At 34.1% G+C, this 26,498-nt stretch overlaps 1 protein-coding gene across 2 annotated transcripts in view; it reads left to right on the top strand.

Moving 5' to 3' along the window:
* CSMD3 (CUB and Sushi multiple domains 3) overlaps positions 1 to 26,498 on the top strand; it is a 1,211,357-nt gene that overhangs the window by 902,735 nt on the left and 282,124 nt on the right. For both annotated transcript variants that reach the window (XM_003823338.5, XM_034966508.3), the window contains 2 exons: positions 14,410 to 14,601; positions 24,794 to 24,932. In XM_003823338.5, the coding sequence (XP_003823386.3) occupies positions 14,410 to 14,601; positions 24,794 to 24,932 (331 nt within the window). The remainder of the gene's footprint in view (positions 1 to 14,409; positions 14,602 to 24,793; positions 24,933 to 26,498) is intronic.

Here is a 26,498-nt window from a genome sequence, read left to right as displayed (position 1 = left end):
CTATGTACTTATTTCTGATGGACTTTTGGGAGATCATGGAAAATTTCTTGGGTTGCCAGGATGATCCTTCACTCACTTTCGTCTCTTTACCTCAAACAGGAGTCTCTTCATACTCAGCTGCCTGGAGTTTGGGAAGGGGTTACATGGCCATTCCTGTGGCTGTTGTAACTGGCATCCAAAGCCTGCAACCTTCCAGACCAGCACAGCACTGAGGCTCACCCAATGCCCATAATCATGGCCTGACTGCTGCTGATGTTTATTGATAGCCTCAGGCCTCTTTAAGCAGCTGGTAGTGAAGCCAGCTCAGATTTGGGTTTGTTCCATCCTGCCAGGGTAGCAGATTTCCTTCTAGCATGGGGTGGATCTAGAAGAATTGATGGGAGCAGTGGCCTGAAATCAGGGGCTTTGGGGATCTGCCGCATGCTGTGTTGTGCTGTGGTGGCACTGTACTAGTTTCCAAGGCAAAGTCCCCAGTACTCTTCCCTCTCCTTCCCTCAAGTGGAAGATGTCTCTCTCTTTGTCTCTGCACTGTGCTAGGGGAGGGGTGACTGTGTTAGGGGAGGGGTGACATAGGCACTTCTGTGGCACCCGCAGCTGATGTCACACTGGGTTGCACCATAAGCCCACAGCCTTCCAGGTCATTGCAGCACTGGGGCTCACCCAAAGACCATGGTCACTACAGAATTGCTGCCACTGAAATTTATTTGAGGCCCAAGACCATTTCAGTCAGCTAGGGCTTAAGCCCTTCTGCTGTGGCTGTGGCTACAGGTTTCTATCTTGCCTGGTGTAAGAATAAGTATTCCCTCTGTGGGTATTGGCCCAGAGTCAAGGGCTTTGGAATTCTGCCCAATGCTGTGTTCCATTGTGGTAGGATCAACACGGACTTCTAATGCAAAGTCCCAACTGAGTTTTGTATATACTTGTGTTGTACGTATGCTATGTAGAATCCTTTCATTTCAAATTGAAGAACTTTCTTGGCATTTCTCCTAAGGCATGTCTAATGGTGATGAGCTCCTTCAGCTTTTGTTTGGGAGTCTTTTTCCAACCTTCATTTTTGAAAGACAGTTTGGCCGTGTATGGTGGCAGGCTATTTTTTCTTTCCACATTTTAAATATACCATCACTCTCCTTTATGGTCTGCAAAGTTTCTGCTGAAATAGCTACTCTTATGGAGCTTCCCTTATATGTGACAAGTTGTTCTTCTCTTTCTGCTTTCAAAATGTTTTCTTTGTCTTTGATGACTATTGACAATTTGCTTGTAATGTGTCTAAGTATGGATTTATTTAGGTTATTTGGTGTTCTTTGGACTTCTTGGGTCTGGATGTTCATTTCATTCTCCAGGTTTGGGAAAATTTTAGCTATTATTTATTTGAGTAAACTGTCTTGTTTTTCTTTTTCTCTTCTCCTTCTGACACTCTCATAATGTAAATATTGGTCCCTAAATTGTGAGCCTTAAGGTTTCTTCACTTTTTTCATTATTTTGTTCTTTTTGCTCTTTTGACTGAATTATTTTTAATGATGTGTCCTTGAGTTGCTGGTCCTTTTATTAGCTTGATCTAGTCTGCTGCTGGACCTCGCTAGTTATTTTTCACTTTAGTTATTGTGTTCTTCAGCCCCATGATTTCTGTTTGGTACTTTCTTATATTTTCTATCTGTTTGTTGGAATTCTCATTTTGTTCATGCATGATTCTCTTGAGCTTTCTGAGCATCTTTATGATAGTTATTTTTATTTGTCTGTCAGATAAATTATATAACTTCATTTTATTAAGGCTGCTGTCTGGAGATTTATCTTATTCCTTTGTTTGAATTATTTTTTTCTGATTCTTAATTTTCCTTGATGCTCTGCATTGGCATATGTGTATCATCCAATTATACACACTGCATCCCATCTGCCCAGACTCTGCTTGTACCAGAGAAGACCACCATCAACCAGCCTGGCCAGAGATTCTAGAGTCTCTACCAACAACTCTTGCCCTTTACAAGGAGAAACAGACAGCTGAATTTTTGTTTGTTTGTTTTTTTGAGGCAGAGTCTTGCTCTGTCATCCAGGCTGGAGTGCAGCGGCATGCTTACAGCTCACGGCAGTCTCAACCTCCCAGGCTCAAACTGATCCTTCTGCCTCAGCCTTCTGAGTAGCTGAGACTATAGACATGCACCACTCTGCTGGCTAATTTTTGTATTTTTTGTAGGGATGTGGTTTTGCCATGATGTTCAGGCTGGTCTCAAACTCCTGAACTCGGCCTTTCAAATATTCAAAGTGCTGGGATTATAGGTGTGAGCCACTGTACCCCATTATGTATTTGCTCTGTGCTGACCCATTGTGTATTTGTATACCCCATTGTGTATTTGTATACCCATTGTGTAATTGTATACCCCATTGTGTATTTGCTCTGTGCTGACCCACTGGGGGAAACTATGACACTACCAGTCCAAACCACTATTTCCATTATCCCTTATTTGTGGCAGACCAGTTAGAGTTCTAAGACTGGCAAATAGTTGCCAGTTCTTTAGGCAATCCCGGCAAAGTTGGGGCATTGGATGCTTAGATCAACTCTTTTTCTTCTCAGAGAGAAGCTGAGAGCTGATTTTGTTTGTTTGTTGGTTGGTTTTTTGTGGTTGCTGTTGTTGCTCATGTTATGTTGAGCAGCAAAGAAGACTTGGGACGTCTGAGCAGCAGGGAAGCTTGAAGCTAGGGGCATCAATTGCCCCTAGCTTCCATCTCTGTTTTCCCCAGCTGGTATACTGTGCTGGTCCCATCAGAGATCCAAGACTGGCAAGACAGAAGCCAGACCTTTGTGGAGTCCTCTTGGAATGGTTGGGGTGCTGCATGTGCAAACCAAGGCCTTTCTCCTCTGGGAGAAGCTGGGAGCTAGGAGTGAATCACTTCCTGATTATATGGCACCGTGCCAGTGGTGGGGAGTCTGGCGAGAGGGTGTTCTGGATCTCTCTACTAGTTTTGGTCAATCTGGTTTCACATTCACCTGGGCTGCAGGAGCCTTTCACTTAGTTTCTGGATTTCTCATAAAGGAAATTTGTCGATGATTTGTTCCTGAATTTGTGTTTTTTTGGGGGTAGACTGTACAGGACTTTCTACTTTGCCATTGTGCTGATGTCACTTGTCATGTTCTTTTTATTGGAATTATTTCCTAAATTAAAGTGCTCCTTGGTATTCAATTTATCACTGGCATCACGACATCTTTGTTAGTAACAGGTTTTTTTTCCCTAATTACTTGCTAGCATGTTATGAAGAATGGGATATTTTGATTGAGAATTTACTGTGTTTGAATCCTGGTTTACTGTGTTTAAATCCTGGTATATGTTGGGACTTTAGACCTAAGAGTGTATAACTAGTTATTTTAAGATATTATTACTTGTTTTTTTAATGAATAAATTGCCTACAATCTTTAAGATGATAAATCATTAGAATAGATGTTTGGATTGGCTACATGATTTTTAAATTTTTAATACTTATATTAAGGAGTATGTATAAACTGCTAATAATATCTGCACACTAATTACAAAAAAACTCAATTAAAATTGTTTTAAAAAGTGGTGATGAACTTGCAACTTGCATACAGTGTGTTAGTTAATGTACATGAGGACCATAGTGTTATCACTGATGATGTTAAAACCAGAAGACACGAATATGTTTTAAACAGCAGGACCTTGTATTTAGGTCAAATGAATACTATACTAATTTCATCACTTTGTATTCTAAATTCTCTTCTGAGAGTGTATGAAGAGTGTTAATATGCCAGCTCCCTTAGCAGAACTTCACAAATAGTTGAATAAATCTATTTTTATATGAGTCACATCAATTGCTTCAAATAGAGAATCAGTAACATTGATTGCCTCAAATACTTAAATTCCAAAGCAAGTTTTATTTTTGTATTCATTTCATGAAGTCAAAATAAAGTCTTTGAAAGTTGATTGTGTTAAAGATAAACATATATTATACATTCAGTTAAAAATTAATATTTTATTAGTTTTAAATTTACTGAGACTTGTTTTACTGAGAAAACCATAGTCCAACATATTTTTTAAAAAAAATACCATGTGCACCTACCTAAAAAAAAGTGTATTACCATTGTTTTTGAAGTGTTTTATAAATATCAATTTTGTTGATAGTGTTAATTATTCAATATCATTACTTCACTTATTTTATCAACTACTCAAGAAAAGTGTTAAAATGCCCCACTGCAGTTTCACATTTGTCTATTTATTCTTTTTATCTTTTACTTTTATTTTTTGCCTCATGCGTTTTGAAGATATGTTATGAGCTGCATACATTTTGGATGCTATGGGTTTTTTTTTGACCCTTTTTTGACCCTTTTATCGATATGAAATCTGTCTCTTTTTTTCTGGTAATTTTCCTTGTGTTAAAGTTTACTTTTTCTATATATATGTCATATGATGCCTTTTAGCATCTTTTTACTTTTAAGTTATCAGTGTCTTTATATTTAAAGTAGACTACTAGTAAATAGCTTATGGTTGCATCTTGATTTTTTATTGTTTGAAAATCTCTCTCCCTTAGTTGGAGTCTTTTAACCATTAGACTACTTATATTTAATATAATTATTCACTTGGTTAAAGTTTGTCTACCATATTGCTATTTTTTTATTGAATCCACCTGTTAATTGTTACTTTTTTCTTACCATCATTTTTTTCTCTTCTATTAGCTTATTAGCTATGCCTCTTTTGGGAGGAAAGAAAGCATTTGCTCTATCTCTTGTAACGTGTATGTTTGGCTTATGAAAACCTGTCATTATGTCAAATAGACAAACCTATCATTAAATAATATTATACCACCTCACATATAATGTAAGAACCTTCTAATAGTGTATTTCCATTTCCTTCTTCAGTTCTTTGGGGCATGTTTTCATTTATCTTACTTTTACATATGTTATAAACATCACAACCCTTTTAAAAAAAACTTTAAGCAAAAAAATTATCTTTTAAATATTTAAAGTGAGCAAAGGCCACAAATTAAAATTTAATATTAAAGATAAAATTATTTATTTTGTGATAAAATACAAATGTAAATTTTGGTGGTACATAACCTCATAATAAAAACAAAGCTCTTATAAAATTAAAAAACAGAAATGTACTAGGAATTGGTTGTTGTGTACACAAAATTCATAATTGCAACCAATAAAATTGTAATAATTACCCATCACAATAAAACTGTTGTTAAAATATACAAATATTTTTATATGCAGTTGAAATAATTGAACTAAGTGGTGTGTGTTTGTGGGTTGTGGGTGTGGTTGTGTGAGAGAGAGAGAGAGACAAAGTAAAGCTGATTCAAAACATAAATAAAAGAACATAGTATGCCAGTACCATGTTCTCTTTTTCCAGATCATTGTCAATAAGTCCTAGAAAGGTTTGGGTTTTTGAAGTACTATTTTGCAAATAAACTAAAATGCACTACTATGATATTGAATGATTTTGAAAATAAAACGTTTACATTTTGATAGCTATTCATTAAAATCCACTGAAAATCTTAAAATATTCAGTTAGTACAGTGCTAAAAATCTTCAGTTTTTACAATTTTAAGTAAATAGCAATTATTGAAAACAATAACTGAAATTGAAACAATAACAATAATTGAAAGCAATTATTGAAAACAATAAACAGGAAGACATTTAAGTGTGATTTCTTTAGAAGAATGAAAGTTCAAACACTGTACAATATTAAAATTTGAAACTTTAGTATTTTAGTATGCCTTGACTTGTTAAAGGGTCTTTATATATATATTTATATATGTAAAATATATATATTTATATATATATAAAACAAAAACTATATATATATAAAGACCCTGTATATATATATATATTTTTATATATGTGTGTGTGTGTGTGTGTGTGTGTATATATATGGTTTTTGGGTTTTTTTTGGGAGGACGGAGTCTCGCTCTGTCGCCCAGGCTGGAGTGCAGTGGCGAGATCTCGGCTCCAGGCGTGCTCCACCTCCTGGGTTCACGCCATTCTCCTGCCTCAGCCTCCCAAGTAGCTGGGACTACAGGCGCCTGCCACCACGTCTGGCTAATTTTTTTGTATTTTTAGTAGAGACGGGGTTTCACCATGTTAGCCAGGATTGTCTCGATTTCCTGACCTCGTGATCCGCCCGCCTCGGTCCACCAAAGTGCTGGGATTACAGGCGTGAGCCACTGCGCCCGGCCTTTTGATAGTTATTTTTAATTGGATTAAACTTCTACTTTATTCTGGGATAGAATAAAGTTAAGAAAATGTATATTTAATATAAATCATATATAAATAAAATTTTATATATAAAATTTATTTTGTATATAATTATACAGCTTGTAGATAAATATTTCAAAACATTATAATTTAAGAAAACTTGTTTGACAAGTTTCATATTATAAAAGTGTGTCAAAAATGTATTCTGAAAAGAAGTTAAAATTCAGTACATGTGAAAATATTTGAGCTGAAATGTTTACGTACTGCTTAATGAAAATAAAAATAAAATTGAAATTTTTCTTCATTTCAAAGAATTAAACCTGAGCTTACCAGGTAGCTAACACTTATAAAGAGGAAATTTTCTCAATTAAAAATAGTATGGCTTATGATGATATCAATCGAGCTACCGACAGTTTAAAATATATAAAAATGTTTCTAGCAATACTAATAAAAATAAGAATATATTGAAAAAACACATTCTTTAGAAAAAATAGTAAAAAGGGCATTAAATGTGGCTAAGAAACCAATTAAAGAATGAACATGTGTAACACAAATGATTATTTTGCACGTTATTTTAATATTCAGATAATTCGTATAAAGAAGATGCTTTTTGTACACAGATATGTCATTTTAATTTTTTAGAAATTATTTTATTTTTAAAATAGTTTTTGTATAACTATTGTGAGACATACATCAATATAATATCAATTATGTTACTCAATACATATTTTAATTATATAATTTTATTTACTTTTAGCTTCTTGTTTCATGCTTAATTTTTTCAGTTTCAATAACAAAGTCATCAGATTTTGATACACATGTTATTATTTTAAAACTATGTTCACATCTACTGTTCCTCTTAGCCTGTGTTCCTTGAAGGGTAAGGATGTCATCCTGTTGATATTTGTGTCCCCATAACTTGGTACGGCACCTGGTACTTGGTACTTAGTAAATATTTAACGAATCTGATTGAATGGGTAAATCTTCTAATAATGTAAAACTAAAAACATACAAATACTGTATGTCAGAAGTAATGTGAAACCATTTTTACATAATTTTTATTTCTTTTTTTTTTTACTTACTAATACTGGTCATCCCCATTTACTAGAATTCTATTTCAAATAGACTCATATTTTCTGTAATCTTTGGATGTAAAATGAGTTTCTTATACAGATCCTTTTGATAGTGTTCAACCTAACAGGCCTTTGATTCCACAAAAATTATATCATTGACTGTATATGATATGATATGATATGATACAATGCCAACAACTTTTGTAGGCATACTGGAGCATAAGAATCTATGAAAGCAGGGCTGTGTTGTTTCTGTTAATATCTCCAACATCAAGCATAATACCTGGCTCAATAATTATTTGGTGTAATAAATGCATATGCATTTTTTAAAAAGAGATTTCTATATACTTGGAAGTATATTACAACACTGGCTTTGAGGTTTCTTTTCCATACCATGCATTAAGCAGCTTTGTTTCTCTCCTAGGTTGTTGAGAATGTGTCCGTCATGCTGCCATCAACTTTAACCTGACTTGCCATATCATTAGATGTATCCTTAGTAACATAATGAAATTCTAAAGATAGCCACATTTCTGAGTAGCTGGCAGAGTGTGGGCCTAATAATGATGTTGAACATTCTTTATAAAATTGATGGATCATGTACAAAGCAAGGGCTCAATCAAGGGCAAAATTCTCCAGGGTGAAATCCACCTCTAGGTTACCATCTGCATTTCAAATATTTTCTGATTGATTTGACTCTGGATGAGATTTTTCTCACAGGTTAAGTATTCCCATTACCCATCTTGATTTTCTTATAGATAGTGAAGTGGAGAATACAGTGTCATTTTTTAGCCAATACAAAAATATAAGGCAATAAAGCTGAAAGAGAGGGATGTGAGAAACTGTGAATACCAAATTTGGACCATGACCTTGCTAAGTCTCCTGACACATGGCAAAAAATATAAAATTATTGCTTAGAAAACCTATACAGTGCATATTAAAATGTACTTGTGTTTTTTCATTTCAGAATTGTATTTTCATAGGATTATGAATATAATTGTTAGAATAAAAATTTAATATTTTGTCTGATTCTAAATAAAGCAGATGAAATATTCCTAGGCCAGTTTTACAGATGAGGCAGGAAAGATTCAGGGAACTAATACAAGGGATTAATATCTTTTCTTAATACGGTACACTAAGTCTAAGTCTCCTGCTTCTGATATCATTACTCATCCAACTGTATGAGATCCAAGATTTTTCTTCTTTGAAAGGTCTTGAAATAAACAAGTTTATACCAAAAAGTCAATTTTCTGAACAGAAAGGACACATAAGAACTTAAGAGTGATTTCAATGTATTTATTCTTTGTTATACCAAGCAAAGCAGTAAGAAAACCGGCGTGTTTTCTTTTGCTCTTGTCACCACAATGGTAATTCAACTTATCTCTGACTTCAAGTAATCATCCATATTTCAGTTGAAAACTACATATGCACCAGCTCGTCTTGTGAAATCTATATTAAGTGAAGTGCATATTTCCAGTGAAATTATACTCCCAACTAGATGGAAGCAAAGATAAAATAAGTGAGAAGTATATTTACAGTAGCAATAATGAGAACTCAGTTATATTTTGTAGTAGTTAGTGCCATCTGGTTATTTTCTGAACAAACCCTAGGTTATTCATAACAGAGTAAAGCAATTAAAATGTAATGTAAATATTGTTATGGCACACTTGAAATAAACATCTCCTGGCTTCAAAATAATATCATATTATAAATAAACCTTCAGCATACACTGAAATGACAAATGACAGTTTTGTTCATTCATTTATTCATTCATTCATTTGTTTTTAACTATAATAAGAAGTTCTCTTCAAATTCTTGTACTGATGGACAATTTATTTCTTCCTAGGGCATAGCAAAGCTAGATTTGATAAGGACGTGTTACTTAATGACGAATGCTATGAACTCTTTCAGTGGATTTAGATCAGTGAAGAAGATTGATGGTATTGTAAAAACAATTTTTAAGTAATATATGCTTTCTCAGATAAGCATACATTCTTTTACAATGAATTCAAAGAGATTCCTTATATATAATTAGAATAAAACAATATATCTTGAAAAATTGTTTCTACTACGTATAAGCAGTTAGAAAATTGCATTACTTTTACATGTCTATCTTTTTTCACATTCGGGGTAATGAGAATTTTAGCCATGGGTACAGTTATTTGTTTTTAGTGGAATAGAAACAGTTCTATTTTGAAAGTAAAAATTTGTCATAGCAAATGTATTTCTAATTTATTATAACAACAAGGTAGAAAAACTCATTTTATTAGAAATGAATGGTAACATACAAAGTAAAATCACTGGCATAAAAAGTAGTATAAAAATTAGAAGATTTTATATTTTTGCTAATGTTCACTCTATTTCTTATGTCAATGATTTTTACCTTCTATTTTGAACAATTTCTAAAACATATTTTTATATGGTTATTATAATAAATTAGAAGTACATTTACAATGACATCAATTGTCTAGGAAAAATTTATATAGGTGAAATTTTATACTTATTTTTTACATTTTTACTTTCTAAATCAGAAGATTAAAAGGTTTTATAATTTTGCAATATTTTTGACATAGTAAGTTAAGGAACCTACCAGATATCTAAGTACAGAAGTTAAATAGGCACTTGAAGAGAATGGTTAAGAGCTCAGAAAAAAGTTGAGGCTGGATATACAAATTTCAGGGGCATCAAGCTAAAAATAATACTTAAACTTATGAAGTTATTTAGTGAGAAATTGTGGAAAGAAGGGACAAGAGCATTAAGGACTAATTCCTAAGGTACTCCAGCCCTCAGTCATTAGGTTATCAAGTAACAAAAGCAAAAGATACCAAAAGAGAGCAGCAAATAAGCCAGAAAGAAAACCAGACTAGGCTGATGAATTGGAGGCCAAAAAACAAAACAACAAAATAAAAAACAGCGCTTGAAGAAGGAAGGAATAGTCAGCTCTAATAAATGTTGCTGAAAGGTTTTCGAAAGAAACCATAAAAGTTACCACTGGATTTGGAAGCCTGGATTTAAAAACAGTGGAATAGAGGAAAGACTGACAATAAAACTGGAGACAATTGTATAGAAACTTCTCTCAGGAGATATATTTAATAGATTTTCTATTAAAGAAAGCAGAGAAATGGGAAAGCAGCTGAAAGAGGATGGGGATATTATAAAGTTTTGTTTGTTTATTTAAAATGGAAGATAGAAGCCACAATTACATGCTGTTGAGAATGATCCAGTATAGTACTGTACATGCGACTGAGAATGATCCAATGTGCTAGTGATGCAGAGGAGATGAAGAACATTTAGGAGTAAGTCCTTAACAGTGTTTAATACTAGCAACACAAGAACTAGGGTTGGCTTTTTACAGAACAAGGCCAACTTCTCCATTTTAAAAGACAAGGAAACAAAATATGGATGTAAATACCAGTGAGGTGATCGATTTGATGGTGTTAAGAAGAGAGTGCTTCTATCTATTGCTTTACCCTCTCAAAAAATTATAAAGAAGGAAATAAAACAAAATAAGGGATGAGAAGGAGAAACAGTGAAAAAGCAGTTGGAGTGGAAATATTCTTCATATTGTAGTTACTTTAAAATGTTATTTGACATACATTTGGCATATATATATGGCTAAACTTGGATATGTATATGAATAAATTTTATTTCTATTATTTTTAATAACCACAAATATAACCTTGCCTCTTTCTTTTCTGCTTTCCATTATAGTAAAAATGCAGGCAGCAACATATTTTTATGTGTAATAAAGGGATACAAATTGTTCAATATTTCTCGCCTTTCCATTTCAAATTGGTCGAATTTTTTTTGGTCAATTCTTTCATCAATAGACAGCTGTCAGAGTTCCACTAGTAGGATATGGCTTTATGTTATTTCTGGTAATGGGATAGGTTTGTGCTGAGACAACACACTATAATGGTTAAGAGCCCTGCTGGTTGAGTTCAAATTCCAGCTCTGCTAAGAACATGCATTTAAGATCTCTGAGATCTTAAGATCTCATTTTACCCATTTAAAAATGGGGATGAAAATACCACTTTGTAAGGATTCTGTGTTTTAGCTTAAGAGTGTAAACTGAGCTGCTAGTCAAGTGCTTTGCATGCTATATGCTCTAAATACAGAGAGTAATTATTGCTATTATCATTATTTTATTGGTCTCTATTCTGAATTAACTGCCTTTTTAAAGTTTCTCTTTCTTAGCTGGTCTTTATTCAATTTGATATATAACAATAGAACCCTATTTAATAAGGCTTTAATGTTGATATCCGTGCAAATATTTTTAAAGAAATTAATACATTTAAGATGTTATAAATATGTAGGTTTTTGGACTACTTTAGTGAAAATAATAGGTGGATAACTGCTCGTCTGATTTTAAAATGACACTTAAAGATTAATAGCATGTTTCAGAGACTTCCATTTAAATAATCATATCGTTGAGTTTTATGCTCTATTCAACACTTAAGCACATTTTATTACAAAGGCTTTATGACTTTTATTTCAAAAATGTCCCTTGGATATGGTCTTATACCTGCATTTGTTCTTTAACTGTCCCTAAGTAATTGTATGATGTTGGGAAAGCACCTTAGCCTTTTTAAGCCTCAATTTTCTCAATGGAAAAATATGGATAATAATAGCACTCAGACTTCCTGTGAATCGAGAGGCAGCTCATAGCATGGTGTTTTAAATGTAGAAAGTGCTCAACACGTACTACACATTAGCATTATTAGCTATTGACATATGCTTCTATTTGTATACTTTTTCTGTGTGACTATTATTATTTCTAATGAGTGTTAAGCTAATTTAAGGAGTACAGTCTACATCTGTGTAACAGACTAGTCACTGGATAATTCCTAGACTAACCAAAATGAAATTGGCCAGCACTTTTGAGGCAAAGAAAACAAGAAAGGGAAGTAATCTTTTATTGACAGTTTCATGGGATTTTACAGGTCAAACTCGAATTATATTTTGATGTTATAACATATAAGCCTATTATTCACTTTCAAGTATATTCCTTTTATGATATTATTACGGGTGAGACAACAAGGTTGTTAAGACCTTTTATCTTTGTTGGAATTTCTGCTTACTTTGCATATTTATGTTAGGGAAAAGGAGGCATGAACGGCAGACTTAAAATCTAATAAAACAAAGATGTGTTTTATTAGTCGAACATCACTCTCCACTTATAAAACCAATCCGTAGGTGATATGGTTTGGCTCTGTGTCACCACCCAAATCTCATCTCTAATTGTAATCTGTGTCACCACCCAAATCTCATCTCTAATTGTAATCTGTGTCACCACCCAAATCTCATCTGTAATTGTAATCCCCACATGTCAGTGGAGGGGCTTGGTGGGAGGTGATTGAATCACAGGAGCGGACTTCTCCCTTGCTCTTCTCTTGATAGAAAGTGTGTTCTCATGAGATCTGGTTATTTGAAAGTGTGTGGCACTTTCCCCTTCACTCTCTCTCTCCTTCTCTGCCATGGTAAGATGTAGTTGCCTCCCCTTTGCCTTCTGCCATGACTGTAAGTTTCCTCAGGCCTCCTAGCCATGCTTCCTACTAAGCCTACAGAACTGTGAGTCAATTAAACCTCTTTTCTTCATAAATTACCCATTCCCAGGTAGTTATTTATAGCAGTGTGTTAACAGACTAATACAATATATCAATTTTAGTTTGGGTAGAAACCATTCCAGAGCAAATCAAGAAAAATTTAATGAGTAAGTTTCTCTCTCTCTCTCTCTCACACACATACACACACACAACATTTTTAATAAAAGATCTCTATCCATAGTGGAAGACTATAATTCCTCAGATTCTTTGATGCATGATGCTCCATTTAGTGCTCTGCTGAGAAACACTGATGGATATTACAAAACAAATTCACTTATAAATTTAGTGCAGACGGACAGTCATGGCTCACTGTAGCCTTGACCTCCTAGGCTCAAGCTGTCCTCTCAACTCAGCCTCTCAAGTAGCTGGGACTGCAGGCACGCACCACCATGCTGGGCTAATTTTTTTTTTTTAATTTTTTCTAGAGACAGAGTCTCAGTTGCCCAGGCTGGTCTCAAACTCCTGGGATTTAGAAATCCTCTTGCCTTGATGTCCCAAAGTGCTGGGATTACAGGTGTGAGCCACTATGCCTGGCCTCTAATTTTAAAATGTTGCCACTTCAAGAATGTTATGTAAAAGAATTAAACAGTATATAATATTTTGATATTGTATTGTTTTCACTTAGCACAATTTCCTTGAAATTCATCCAAGTCATATATATGAATCATTCTTTTTTATTACTGAGTAATATTCCATTGCATGGATTTACCATCGTTTAAGCATTTACCTGTTGAATGACATTTGGGTTGTTCCTAGTTATTAGCAATTATGGATAAAGTTGTTATGAATATCTGTGTGCAGGCTTTCATGTGAATATAAGTTTCATTTTCTTTTGGATAAATGTTCAAGGGTGCAATTGCTGTGGTATATAGTAAGTGAATGGTTAATTTTGTAAGAAAGTGCCATAATCCTTTCCAGAGTGGTTTTACCACTTTACATTCCCACCAGCAATGCATGAATGATCCCGTTTTCTCCATAATTACCAGCATTTATTGTTATCATATATTTTTTAAAAAATTGAGCCAATTTGAAATGTATGTAGTAGTATCTCATTGTGGTTTTAATTTGCATTTCTCTATTAGTTAGTGATGTTCAACATCTTTTCATGTGTTTTCTGATATCGTTTTCATTAAAATGTCTTTGCTCATTTTATAACTGGATTGATTGCTAATTTTCTTCCTTTTTTTTTGAGTTTCGAGAGTTCTTTATATATTCTAGCTACAAGTCCTCTGTGGATATGTTCCTAACAAATATATTTTCCCAGTATGAAGCTTTCTTTTCATACTCTTCAGTGTCTTTCACAATACATTTAATAATGTTGAGTAAATCTAGTATTCGGTAACTAAAATACTATGCCACTTTTTCAAATAAGTTAGCACATAAATTATTTAAAATATAGAGAAAGTGTTTATTGTATAGCATTTAAAAATTGACCCAAAAATTTTAAAAATTAATTTTCTAAAACACAGGGATATGTGAAATTGATTTTGGTAGTTATCAAAACTAAAATTTTGTCTCTGTCTTTTGATAGGTTCTGTTGCCACTGCGTGTCGTGACCCAGGGGTCCCCATGAATGGGACTCGAAATGGGGATGGAAGAGAACCTGGGGACACTGTTGTTTTTCAATGTGACCCAGGATATGAACTTCAAGGAGAGGAAAGAATAACCTGCATTCAGGTAGAAAATCGGTACTTCTGGCAGCCCAGCCCACCAGTCTGTATAGGTATGAATTAAAGAACAATTAAAATTTTATATAAACATAAAACAATGGTTAAAAACTGGCATTGTTCTTAAGAACCATATTCTAGAATAGATTCTATATGAGAGTCTAAGATTTCAGAGGATTATTAACCTCCCCAGAATGTACAAAATTGTAAAATGATTATTATTTTTCCATGGGGTAAAGGCTGATGATTTCATTAATTTTTTCAATGCTTCTAAGATTCTAAAACAGTTATGAATCAAAGCTCTTGGAAAATTATATCACCCTTTATTTACTATGTAGCCATAGTTATCCATTGCTTAAAGAGTGGATTCAGACTCCATATTAAAATGGGTCATATTGATCTTGTCTCTAAAATGGTTATTTCATTTAAGAAAGAAAATATTGTCAGAATCTATGTCAGAATTTCCAAGCTTTGTCTTTCCATTTAATTCATGTAATCCAAAGGAATATTGGTTTTTGTTTGGAAGATCTAAGAAGCTGTAGCGCCTGGATCATACTTCCAGCTGTCTTTTGTCTCCGTGCGCTGTTATTGAATCTCCAAGTTAGACTCTAGAAAATTAAAATACAAATTATGATTTGGTCTGAGAAAGACTTAGAGGAATGTCCCACTTTTTGAATAAAAATAGTTAGAAAATATGCTATATCATTAAACTAGTTTAATCTTAAACTTTTTTGTTCTGTTCAGGTGCTTTAGTATTTGTGTCATCTTGAATTTATGACACATTTTGAACAAACTATGTTTCCTCTACTGAAAATTTTATTTATTTGCATACTCTCTCTTACCACACTGTAAGCAACTTGGGAGAAGATTCCATATCTTGTTCATCATTGTGTTTCTTATAGCATTTGGTACATGCAAATGTATCATGTTTTAGAGGGAGAATCTTATTTTTGTTCACTTACACCTAACCCATAAACTTCACAGTGACTTATTTTGAAAGTCCCATGGAAATAGGAAAAGAGTGTTAGTTCTTCAGTTAGAAGTGAACAAACTCAATCAATTATTCAGATTTATTTTACCCCATCTTGTAACTCCCACACAAAATTACAAAATCAAATTCATTAGTCATTAACTGTGTTTCAGGCACTGTTCTAAACAGTGGGAAATTAGCAATAAAACAAGACAGAAAAGTTCTCTGTTCCTATGAACTTACTTTTCAGTGAAATAATAAAAAAAAAAGTTTTACAACACATTTTCTCTATTTTATAAAGTTGGATTTAAGAAAACACTAAATGCTCCAAACAACATAAAAAGGCCCAAACCAGCCAGGCAGTAGACGGACAGTTCTAGATCTCTGCTGTAAAAAATAAGACAAATGACAAAGAAGTAAATTTATTAGAGACCCTTTTATAAAGCATGAAATAATGGCATCACTTGAACAGTTCAGATTTAGCTATATCTCCCATTACACTATTTCTATTCACACCCATATTGTTCTTCATGTACCACTGCAAGATTCTAAATCAACAAACATCAATTAATTTACATTTACTGTAAGTGCACTCATACAATCCGGGGAAACAACTGTTAAGAAATGTTTGCAAAGAAAGAGATTGAAATAATGTTTCATATCTGTTTCAAAATTTTCAAGTTTTGTTTACTACTCAATTAACCAAAAAATTTTCAACTAAATTAAAACTTCTTATTCTAATTAATTGGAATTTGACCACATATCTCATGAAGAGAATATTTATGTAAAGAATAAATTATAAAACACCAAAATCTTACTGTAGAACTTCTTGCTTTATTGTGATTCTTAGATTTGGCTAAAAGATGTTGCTTATTAGAATTACCAGAAGGGCTAACTGATGACAATTGTTTTTACATAAAATCCTAAAATATTAAATGGCTTATACAAAAATTCTAGATAACACTAAAATCCAAGATGCAAAAGATGAAAAAGTTCTGAGATCTGCTATTATAAATTTCCATTTTTAGACAAGAATATGCTTTAGCTAGCAAGTCCTATTCTAGAAAAAAAAAAGCTGAGTACTAAGTCTTACTTAAGTTAAGCAGGTTGTGTGAGGTTTTTGTATAGATAATGATACTGTGTATTATTTTTGGTAGGAAAAGATAGCTTGAGGAGAAGATATAAATTAGAGCTTCTCTGGGGAAGAAAATAACCTTAAAAAAAAAGTCTGAAAAATTGCTAAGGCTGCAGAATGCTTGACCTCTAAAACTGATAAGAAAGAACTTCATGATTGGAAATACCATGCCAAAGATTAAACCCTGAACTTCTTAGAAACTCCATAATTCTATGTCTCAGACCCCGGAGCATAAAGCGTTTTGCTTGCTTGCATATAGAAACAGTCAGTCTTATAGCAAGTACCAAACAGAAGGACGTCATCTTTCAGAGAGTTAATAAAATTCATTCCAACAAAATTGACAGCGTGAAAATTACTTTGACATTGCCCCCGGGAAAGTAGAAGCATTCAATATGAAGGTAAATAGGAAAGACATTAATGTGGGTGGGCTTTTGAGAAAGAAAGAAGACACAAATAAAATTGAATTTGAGAAACAAATTAAGAAGATTGTAAAATAGTTATCAACAATTGATGCCCATATAACTGCCTCAGAAAACACTGCATTCAGAGCAAATTACTGAAAACTTAATTCATGAATCCCTGACTTATATTTTGAATGCTTCATGGTTAGATGGGCAAAAATAGAGATGCATTTCTAAATGCTATTTAAAGTTGAGTATATTTAAAGATAATTTTCTTTACTCACTAAGAGTTTGGGATTTACAAACGTCAGATAATGTCTCTGCTTTTCTCGTTGGCTTTCATAGGTTTTCAAAATCAACCACAGCATTGAAATATATTGAGAAATCTTTGATAAATAATTTAAATAGATGCACACCTGTGTTCCCAGCTACTCAAGAGGCTAAGATGGGAGGATTGCTTGAGCCCAGGAGTTTGAGATGAGACTGGGCAACATAGTAAGACCTTGTCTCTAGAGGAAAAACAATAATTTAAGTAATAGAATAAAAATCATTTTAGAGGATCTTATATCTAAATAATAGATACTTTACTATATGTAATAAATTTTCTTAAATATTTCGTGATAAGGAATATACATGTATAACATCTACATGTATGTATGCATCTCTATACCGTTTCTAACAATAAAAAAGACCAATGTTCCTTCTAAAAAATAAGGACAATTGAAACAAAATTACTCCCCTACCCTCTCCAAAATTACACATAATCCAAGTGGAAAAAAATCACAAAGAACATTTTGCTATCATTCTGGTCTTTTTTGCATATATACATACATCTAAGCATACCTCATTTTATTACAGTTCACTTTATTGCATGCCACAGATATTACGTTTTTTTACAAATTGAAGGTTTTTGTCAACCCTGTGCCAAGCAAGTCCTAATAGACTTTTTTTCCAATGGCGTCTGCTCACTTCATGTCCCTGTATTATATTTTGGTAATTCTCACAATATTTCAAACTTTTTCATTGCTATTTTGTTGTTATTGTGATCTTTGATCAGTAATCTTTTATGTTACTATTGTAATTGTTTTGGGGTGCCACAAACAAATGCCCATGTAGGACAGTGAACTTAACCAATAAATATGTGTTTTGAGTGCTCCCCTAACTGACTGTTCCTCCATGTCTCTCTCTTTCCTTGGGCCTACCTATTCTCTGATACACAGTATTAAAATTAGAACAATGGCATCTGAGCATTCAAGTGAAAGGAAGAGTTGCACATCTGTCACTCTAAATTAAAAGCTTGAAATGATGAAGCTTAGTGAGGAAGGCCAGTTGAAAGCCCAAATAGGCTGATAGCTAGGCCTCTTGCACCAAATAGTTACCCATGTTCTGAATGCAAAAGTAAAATTCTTGACAGAAATTGAAAATTCTACTCTAGTGAACACAGGAATGATAAGAAAACAAAACAGCTTTGTTGCAGATATGAAGCAAATCAGTGGTCTGAATAGAAGATCAAACCAGCCACAACATTCCCATAAGCCAAAACCTAATCCAAAGGAAGGCCCTAACTCTTTAATTTTATAAAGACATAGATGGGTGAAAAAGCTGCAGAAGAAAACTTTGAAGCTTGCATAGGTTGATTTGTAAGGTTTAAGGAAAGAAGCTATCTCTGTAACATTAAAGTGGAACGTGAATATGTAGGTACTGAAGGAGAAGCTGCAGCCAGTTACCCAGAAGATCTAGCTAAGATCACTGATGAAAGTGGCTACATTAAAAACAGTTTTCAATGTAGATGAAACAGCATTCTATTGGAATAGTGTCATCTAGAACTTTCATTGCTAGAGAGGAGAAATCAATGTCTGGCTTCAAAGCTTCAAAGGACAGGCTGACTCTCTTATAGGGGCTAATGCAGCTGGTGACTTTAAAATAAAACCAGTGCTCATTTACCATTCTGAAAATCTTAGGCCTGTTAAGAATTATACTTGTGATCTATAAATGGAACAATTAAGCTTGGATAACAGCACATCTGTTTACACTATGGTTTACTGAATATTTTAAGCCCATTGTTGAGACCTACTGTTCAGAAAAAAAGATGATTTTCAAAATATCATTGCTCGTTGAAAATGTACCCATTGCTTGTTCAACTGCTCGTTGAAAATATACAAATGAGCTTTTGTTCACCCAAAAGCTCTAATGGAGATATGCAAAGAGATTAATGTTTTTATGCCAATAACACAACATCCATTTTGCAGCCCATGGATCAAGGAGTAATTTTGAATTTTAAAGTGGCATTATTTAAGAAATATATTTTACAATACTATAGCTGCCAAAGACAGTGATTTATCTGATGCATCTGAGCAAAGTAAATTGAAAACCTTCTGGAAAGAATTTACCATTTTAGATGCCATTAACAACATTTGTGATTCATGAGAGGCAGTAAAAATATCAATATTATCAGGAGTTTGGCAGAAGTTGATTCTAACCCTCATGGATGACTGTAATGAGGGGGTGTTTAAGACTTCAGTGGAAGAAGAAACTGCAGATGTGGTAGAAATAGCAGGAGAACTAGAATCATAAGTGGAGCCTGAATATGGGACAGGATTGCTACAATCTCATGATAAAACTTGAACGAATGAGGAGTTGCTTCTTATGGATGGGAAAAGAAAGTGATTTGTTGAGATGGAATCCACTTCTGTTAAAGATGCTGTGAACATTGTTGAAATGACAACAAAGAACTTCAAATATTACATAACTTAGTTCATAAAAGCAGAGGCAGAATTTGAGAGGAGTGTCTCCAAGAAGTTCTACTGTGGGTAAATGCAATCAAATAGCATTACATGCTACGCGGAAATCCAGTACTATGGCAGACTTCTTTATTATCTTATTTTACGAAAATGCCACCCCGGGCGTGGTGGCTCACGTCTGTAATCCCAGCACTTTGGGAGGCCGAGACGGGCGGATCACAAGGTCAGGAAATCAAGACCATCCTGGCTAACACGGTGAAACCCCGTCTCTACTAAAAATACAACAAAATTAGCCAGGCATGGTGGCAGGCGCCTGTAGTCCCAGCTACTCAGGAGGCTGAGGAAGGAGAATGGCGTGAACCCAGGAGACGGAGCTTGCAGTCAGCTGAGATCTCGCCACTGCACTCCAGCCTAGGCAACAGAGCGAGACTCCATCTCAAAAAAAAAGAAAAAGGAAAAAAAAGAAAAGAAAATGCCACAGCTACCCCAGATTTCAACAACCACCACCCTGATCAGTTAGCAGCCATCAACATTTAGGCAAGACCCTCCTCCACTAGCAAAAGGATTATGACTCACTGAAGACTCAGATGACCACTAGCATTTTTTTAGCAATAAAGTATTTTTAATTACGTTAGGTACATTTTTTAGACACAATGCTATTATGCACTTAATAGACTACAAGATAGTGTAAACATAACTTTTATATGGACTTGGAAACCAAAAAGGTTTTGCGACTTACTTTATTGCTGTATTTGGTTTATTGTGGGGGTCTGAAACTGAAACTGCAATGTCCCTAACGTATGCCTGTATACGCATTTGCTATTATACTTTTTTCATATTCACATATTATTTTCAGAGCCCCAAGGGTAAAATATGTTGCTATTTTTATTAAAACACATAGCTACAAATTAGATTGTGCATCCATCTCTACAGTCATCTTCACTATTTACATAATCAAATATAAAGAACCACTAGCAATTCAACAAACGTTATGAAATATATAGTATGCACTGAATTCTAGGAATAAATAAAATATAGACAGAGTGTGTAGCTTACATATTAGTGATGAGTGCTGACACCTGAATGGAATATTAAATAAAATACAGTCTGAGAAATGTCCGAAATGGGCAGAGGTTACTATGGATACCAGAGGGTTAATGTTACGTATTAGTAATGAATACTGACACCTGAGTGGAATATTAAAATAAAATACAATAAGAGAAACAACAGAGATTGGCAGAGGTTACTATGGATACCATAATGGTTTAGAGAGAGATGAAGTAGTGCCCATTCTGGGGTCTACAGGAAAACTTCCTGGAGGCAGTGATGAATCTAAAAACATAAGTTAGAGTTATATAAATGTAGAAGGGAAACAGACATTTCAGGAAGAAGAAACAAAATGAGTAAAGTCATGGAAGAACAAGGAAATATAAGCAGTATGATAGTATTTGAGTATAATTTATGTGTATACACTGATGGTTGATGAAACTGGAAAGACTGTACGGGTCAGATCATGAAGGCCGTATGGGAATTGGGACATTATATTTTAGACAATGTGAAACAGTTGCAGAATTTTATGCATATACATAGTACGATTAGATGTTTTCACTGAGGAAAAAAATGGGGAATAATCATTTCAATTATCAATTGTAATAATTCGAGAAAGAGAGGAGTTAGACCTATTGGTAGTAGGCAAGAAAAGAAGGACAGGTTGAAAATAGCTACAGGGTGGAGTCCTGGCAGGGCTTCTTGATAGATTGGATATAAGGATGCAGTGAAAAAAAGAGAAGACTCTTAGGCCTCTAGCTTGGGACTACAGGTGGATGGTACGCTCATCTAACAATTTAGGAACCTAGGAAAAGAAGCCAATTTAATTTGAGGTTGAGTATTTAGGCTATTCTAAATTTGATGTACCAATAGACTACAGATAGAGATATTCAGTAAACACTCTGGCATATGGTTTAGAGTTCAGCCAAGAAATCTGTAGGAGGAGATAGGGAAAGGTGTTATCAGGGTATAAAAATTAGAAGATAAAAATCGTAAGTTTACATATGGTCAGCAAGGAAAAATGTACTAGTAGAAATTAAGAGAACTATGTAAGGAACTTAGGAGATCACCAAAGTTATAAGGAGATGTAAAGGAAGAAGTGTATGATAATAAGACTGAAGTCTGTATAAAGACACTAGAAGAAAACCCCAGAAACACTAGCTTCTAAGATTCCAGAAACTAGGACGGTGAATTTAAGATAAAAATCAACAATTAAGAATGACTACAGATATGAAGAGAAAGATAAAGGCAGCGAAGTCTTCATTATTATTATAAATGCAGAAGTCACTTAAGTATAAGCTAAGAAATGTTTGTATTGGGAGCAAGCTAAGAAATGTTTGTGTTGGGGCAATGGCTGAGAAGAGAATGAGAGGTAGAAAGGACCATATAAAGACATCTAGAGGCCAAGCATGGTGGCTCACACCTGTAATCCCAGCACTTTGGGAGGCTTGAGGTGGGCCCATCACTTGAGCTCAGGAGTTCAAGACCAGCCTGGGCAACATGGCAAAATTCTGTCTCTCCAAAAATAAAAAGATTAGCTGCATGTGGCAGCGCACCTCTGTAGTCCCAGTTACTGGGGAGGCTGAGGTGGGAGGATCACCTGAGCCTGGGAGGTCAAGGCTGCAGTGAGCTGTGGTCGTGCCACTGCACTCCAGCAGCCTGGGCCACAGAGTGAGACCCTGTATCGAAAAAAAAAAAAAAAAGACATCTAATCTAGACTCTCTAAGTAATAGAAAGGTTATTGTGTCTCTCTAAATGTAATTTAAAATAAAAATAACTTTAAACCTTACGATAATTTTTCTCATGATGAATACTTTGGCACTTTTCTTTGAGAAACAACATAAGAAACATTTTCTTCCTTTAGTTTTCTGCTTTGTTGGTCTTGTTAGTCATCTTAATCTGTCCCATAGGTACATACAGCACAGGGGTGCAGAAAGAGACAATGAGAGTAGATGTCCCTTTCAAAAAGCTTAGTTATGCCAAATTAAAAAAAATCAGAATTTAGTAAGAGAGACTTTGATTCAAACAGGATTATTGCAAGGAGCAGGGAAGGGACTATTGCCACAGGGAATACTAAGGCTGTAAGATCTGCACCTATCTCAGGAGTTAGATAAAAAGGACTTTTTCTTTTTTTAGAGAAGGCTAAACAAAGCTAGAGAGAACCAGGTATGAAGTCAGAGGAAGGGCAGCCTGATTGAATAGTAGACGAGAGAATGCTGTGCTCTGAATCCAACCTATTCTCAGGAAATATCCTGTGCTGTCTTAAAGCTGAGAGTGGGACAAAGTTCAGGAGCCCAGAATAAGGAGGGAAACGTAATCAAAGTTTGTTTCACAAGAATTTTATTCAGACTAATCAGTGAGCCAAGCAGTTCAGCTAGAAGCAAAGAATCGGAACTGGTAGGGTCTGTGTCTGGTCTTGCCATAAACAAGAGGGTGACAAAGACAGCTTATCTAGGTCATGACAAGTGAGTCTTATCTAAGTTATATGGGGCAGGGTGTTTCCTTATAGTAAACAATTTTCTGTTAAAAAAAGTGAAAGTAAGTAGGTCATAGGGAAGTTTGTTTTATTTTTAAGATGAAAGAAACCTAAGCATGTTTGTGGACAAAGTGGAGAAAGCCAGGAAAAGTAAGGGAGACAAATAATTGAACAAGTGTTTTGGATAAGGGAGAGGGATTATGTGACCAGGTTGATGGTGATATCTTGATTAGGAGGGACTCTATCCAGGGATTGTAAAGAGAAATATTCAGGAGGCATTTAAGCTTGGAGATGGAGGACTACAGAACATTGAAGCAGTTTATGTCTAATCATTTTATAATGTACCACCAAAACATATAAGCGACAGGAAAGTAGTGGTGAATATATTAAGTCTGAGCAACTAGATATTCTCAATACAGTAAGAGCTGAGACAATTTTCTGAGAGTGACTCAGGTACTGAGACAAGAGTAGCAGAGGTGCATGGAGGAAGGCAGTACCAGACAAAAGACAATGGAAAAATTACCAAACCGTAGTGATGATATTACATATCTCAACTCATGCAAAGAACAGAAATGCTGAAATGTTGCCAGAATCAAAATTCTCTTCCTTACAAAACCAGTTTTATAGGTCAAAAAAATTTAATTTCGCTTATAACTGAATGCTCATATTTATCTCAGAAAACTACAATTTCGAAACCAAGGTGAGAGAAGAATGCTGATGTACTGATTATGTGTAGGAGACATTGTGAGAATGTGAGAATCCTAATCTTAATGTCCCTCACTTGGGTGTGTGTATTTATTTGTATTTCCCACTCTCCCATCCCACCACGAAGACCTCCATATCTTTCTTCATTTCTCTATTTTTTTGAAGATGTCAATTTCTGTGTAATGTATAATTTCTTGAACACAAACTCTGTTTAGCAAACTTCAACAGTAATCCCCTAAAGAATCTATTCTCTGAGTTTCACTGACAATTTTTTGAAGCCCTCCATTTAAGTGTTATGGAAACCTTTGTTTGAAACTGTAATAACTGTACTAAATAAAGGTGCCAGGGGAGACATGAAAATAAGCTATATGTCTCATGTCTTATTTTTCTATTTATTATTAGAGGTTTTGTTTTGCTTTGATCTGATTTTTTCTGGTAACCAGAGGAAAATCATCTTTATCACTTTTTTAATGCTTTTCTTTTGACATGAAACAAAATAATAATAGAAAGACAGAAAAGTATATATGCATTCTTTTTGGTCTCTTGAAGCCAATAAAGCAGCTAAATTTTATGTATCCATGTATGTATGCATGTATTCAATATTTTAATGGTCTTTCTTGAAACATAATGCTGTATCCAAGCATCAAGTACTATAAAATTCAGGTCTGTACAAAGCCTCATAAGCTCTTTTAGAGATGTGATTTCAAAAATATTGATAGCTAATAAATTGTATTAATGTTTAAAGAGATTTTATTTGTTTGTTTAAATTAAAGCACCCTGTGGAGGCAATTTAACAGGATCTTCAGGCTTTATTCTTTCACCAAACTTCCCTCATCCATATCCGCATAGCAGAGACTGTGACTGGACTATCACCGTCAATGCAGACTATGTTATCTCCTTGGCGTTCATCAGGTGAGTTCTTATATATTTCCACATTAAAAAAATATATTGTTTGGCCATTTTGCTTTAGCATTTGCGCTAGACTAATTCCTATTTCTGTATATAGCATTTTTTGTTATTTTTTACTTATCCCAGTGCTAATACTTGTTCTAGCTTTGCCACTGTCATTTGTGTTACGTTGGGCAAGTTATTTATTTGAGTGAGCCTCCATTTTCCCGCATGAAGCTAACAGCTGGCATCACAAAACCCAGCCTCTTTCCCTGAAGATTTCACTGGAAGTGTTAGGTAATAGCAACTCAGGGATTTTCCAAGTAGAAAAGTCCCCAATCTTTATTATCTAAGGTTGATGTAATCAGTTATGTTGACTCTAGTAACACAATTCCTTTTTCTGCCACCAGTATGTTAAAGCTCCTTAGTTTTTATGTGAAATGTTAAGCTTAAATATACAATATTTTCTAACATACTGAGGCCAGTTTGGTTTTCCTAAGTAAAGATAATTTGAACTCATAAAAATTTAGCATAATTGTAAATAAATACAATTTTGTTTTTGTGATTTGTAGTGGTACATTGCTAATTAGTAATACCAAAGCAACAACAATGATAATTTTAGTTTTATGCCAGGATCCTGTTGTAAGACAAATTCCCAAGCTAAGTACTATTACTATCCCCATTTTCCCCATTGAGGAAACATCAATACGGACATTAGAAATATCAAAATGGATGATACAGGGCTTAGTTTACATATAAAATTATTCTAGTTGATAACTTGAGGGTAGAAGGACATATTACATGAAGTGCATGACCTAAATTTGATTTCTAGCTCTATCATTTATTATGTGACCTTAGGTAGACCACTGACTTTAAAGAGCCTTAACGTACACATTGGTAAAATGAAAAGCATAATCTCTTCCTTATACAACAGGACTATTGGCAAGATGAGTTAATATTTATTAAAGTACCTTGGAAAACATAAGGTAATATTAGCATGCACTGTTATTTCAGTTTTTCAGAAAAAAAACGTAATAACTAAGACTCTAAAATTTCCTTAGAAGGAATATTTTTGTTTTAATTTCATTTTCAAAGAAGTTACAATACTTGAAGTATTGATTTAGTCCCAAACTATAAATTAAAAAGAAATGTACTGTGTTCCATTGTTAAATAAGCTTTCAGCCTTCCGTGCATAATAAATACTACTGTGTCATTTACAAAGCTCTTGTTTCTAGTGATTCTCCCAACAGAGATAGAAAAGGAAGTTGTAATTACCATCAAAGTTTAATGTTGGATGAGATGAAATTCAGAAGTTGTGTTTTATCTCAGAACAAGGGTAATAAGTAATGAAATAAAGTTTAATCTTCTGACTTCTGCTATATTATTATACCAACAGTTACCAAATACAGGCCTCAGATCCACTGAAAAATTTCAGGATAAGTTAATTGAACTAAATGTTGAAGCTACTGAATAAATTAAAACAAAATATAATAGTGTGATGGTCTCCCAATTTTCTCATGTTAGAGGGGCCCATATATAAGAAAAGTCTGGGAACCTCTGCACTATCCCATTCTTTCTTTACCACTGCTT

The sequence above is a fragment of the Pan paniscus genome, chromosome 7, assembly GCF_029289425.2.
Source record: "Pan paniscus chromosome 7, NHGRI_mPanPan1-v2.0_pri, whole genome shotgun sequence".
In the NCBI taxonomy this organism is placed as follows: Eukaryota; Metazoa; Chordata; class Mammalia; order Primates; family Hominidae; genus Pan; species Pan paniscus.
The sequence above is the reverse complement of the archived record's forward strand: the minus strand, read 5'-3'. Positions and strand labels throughout refer to the sequence as shown.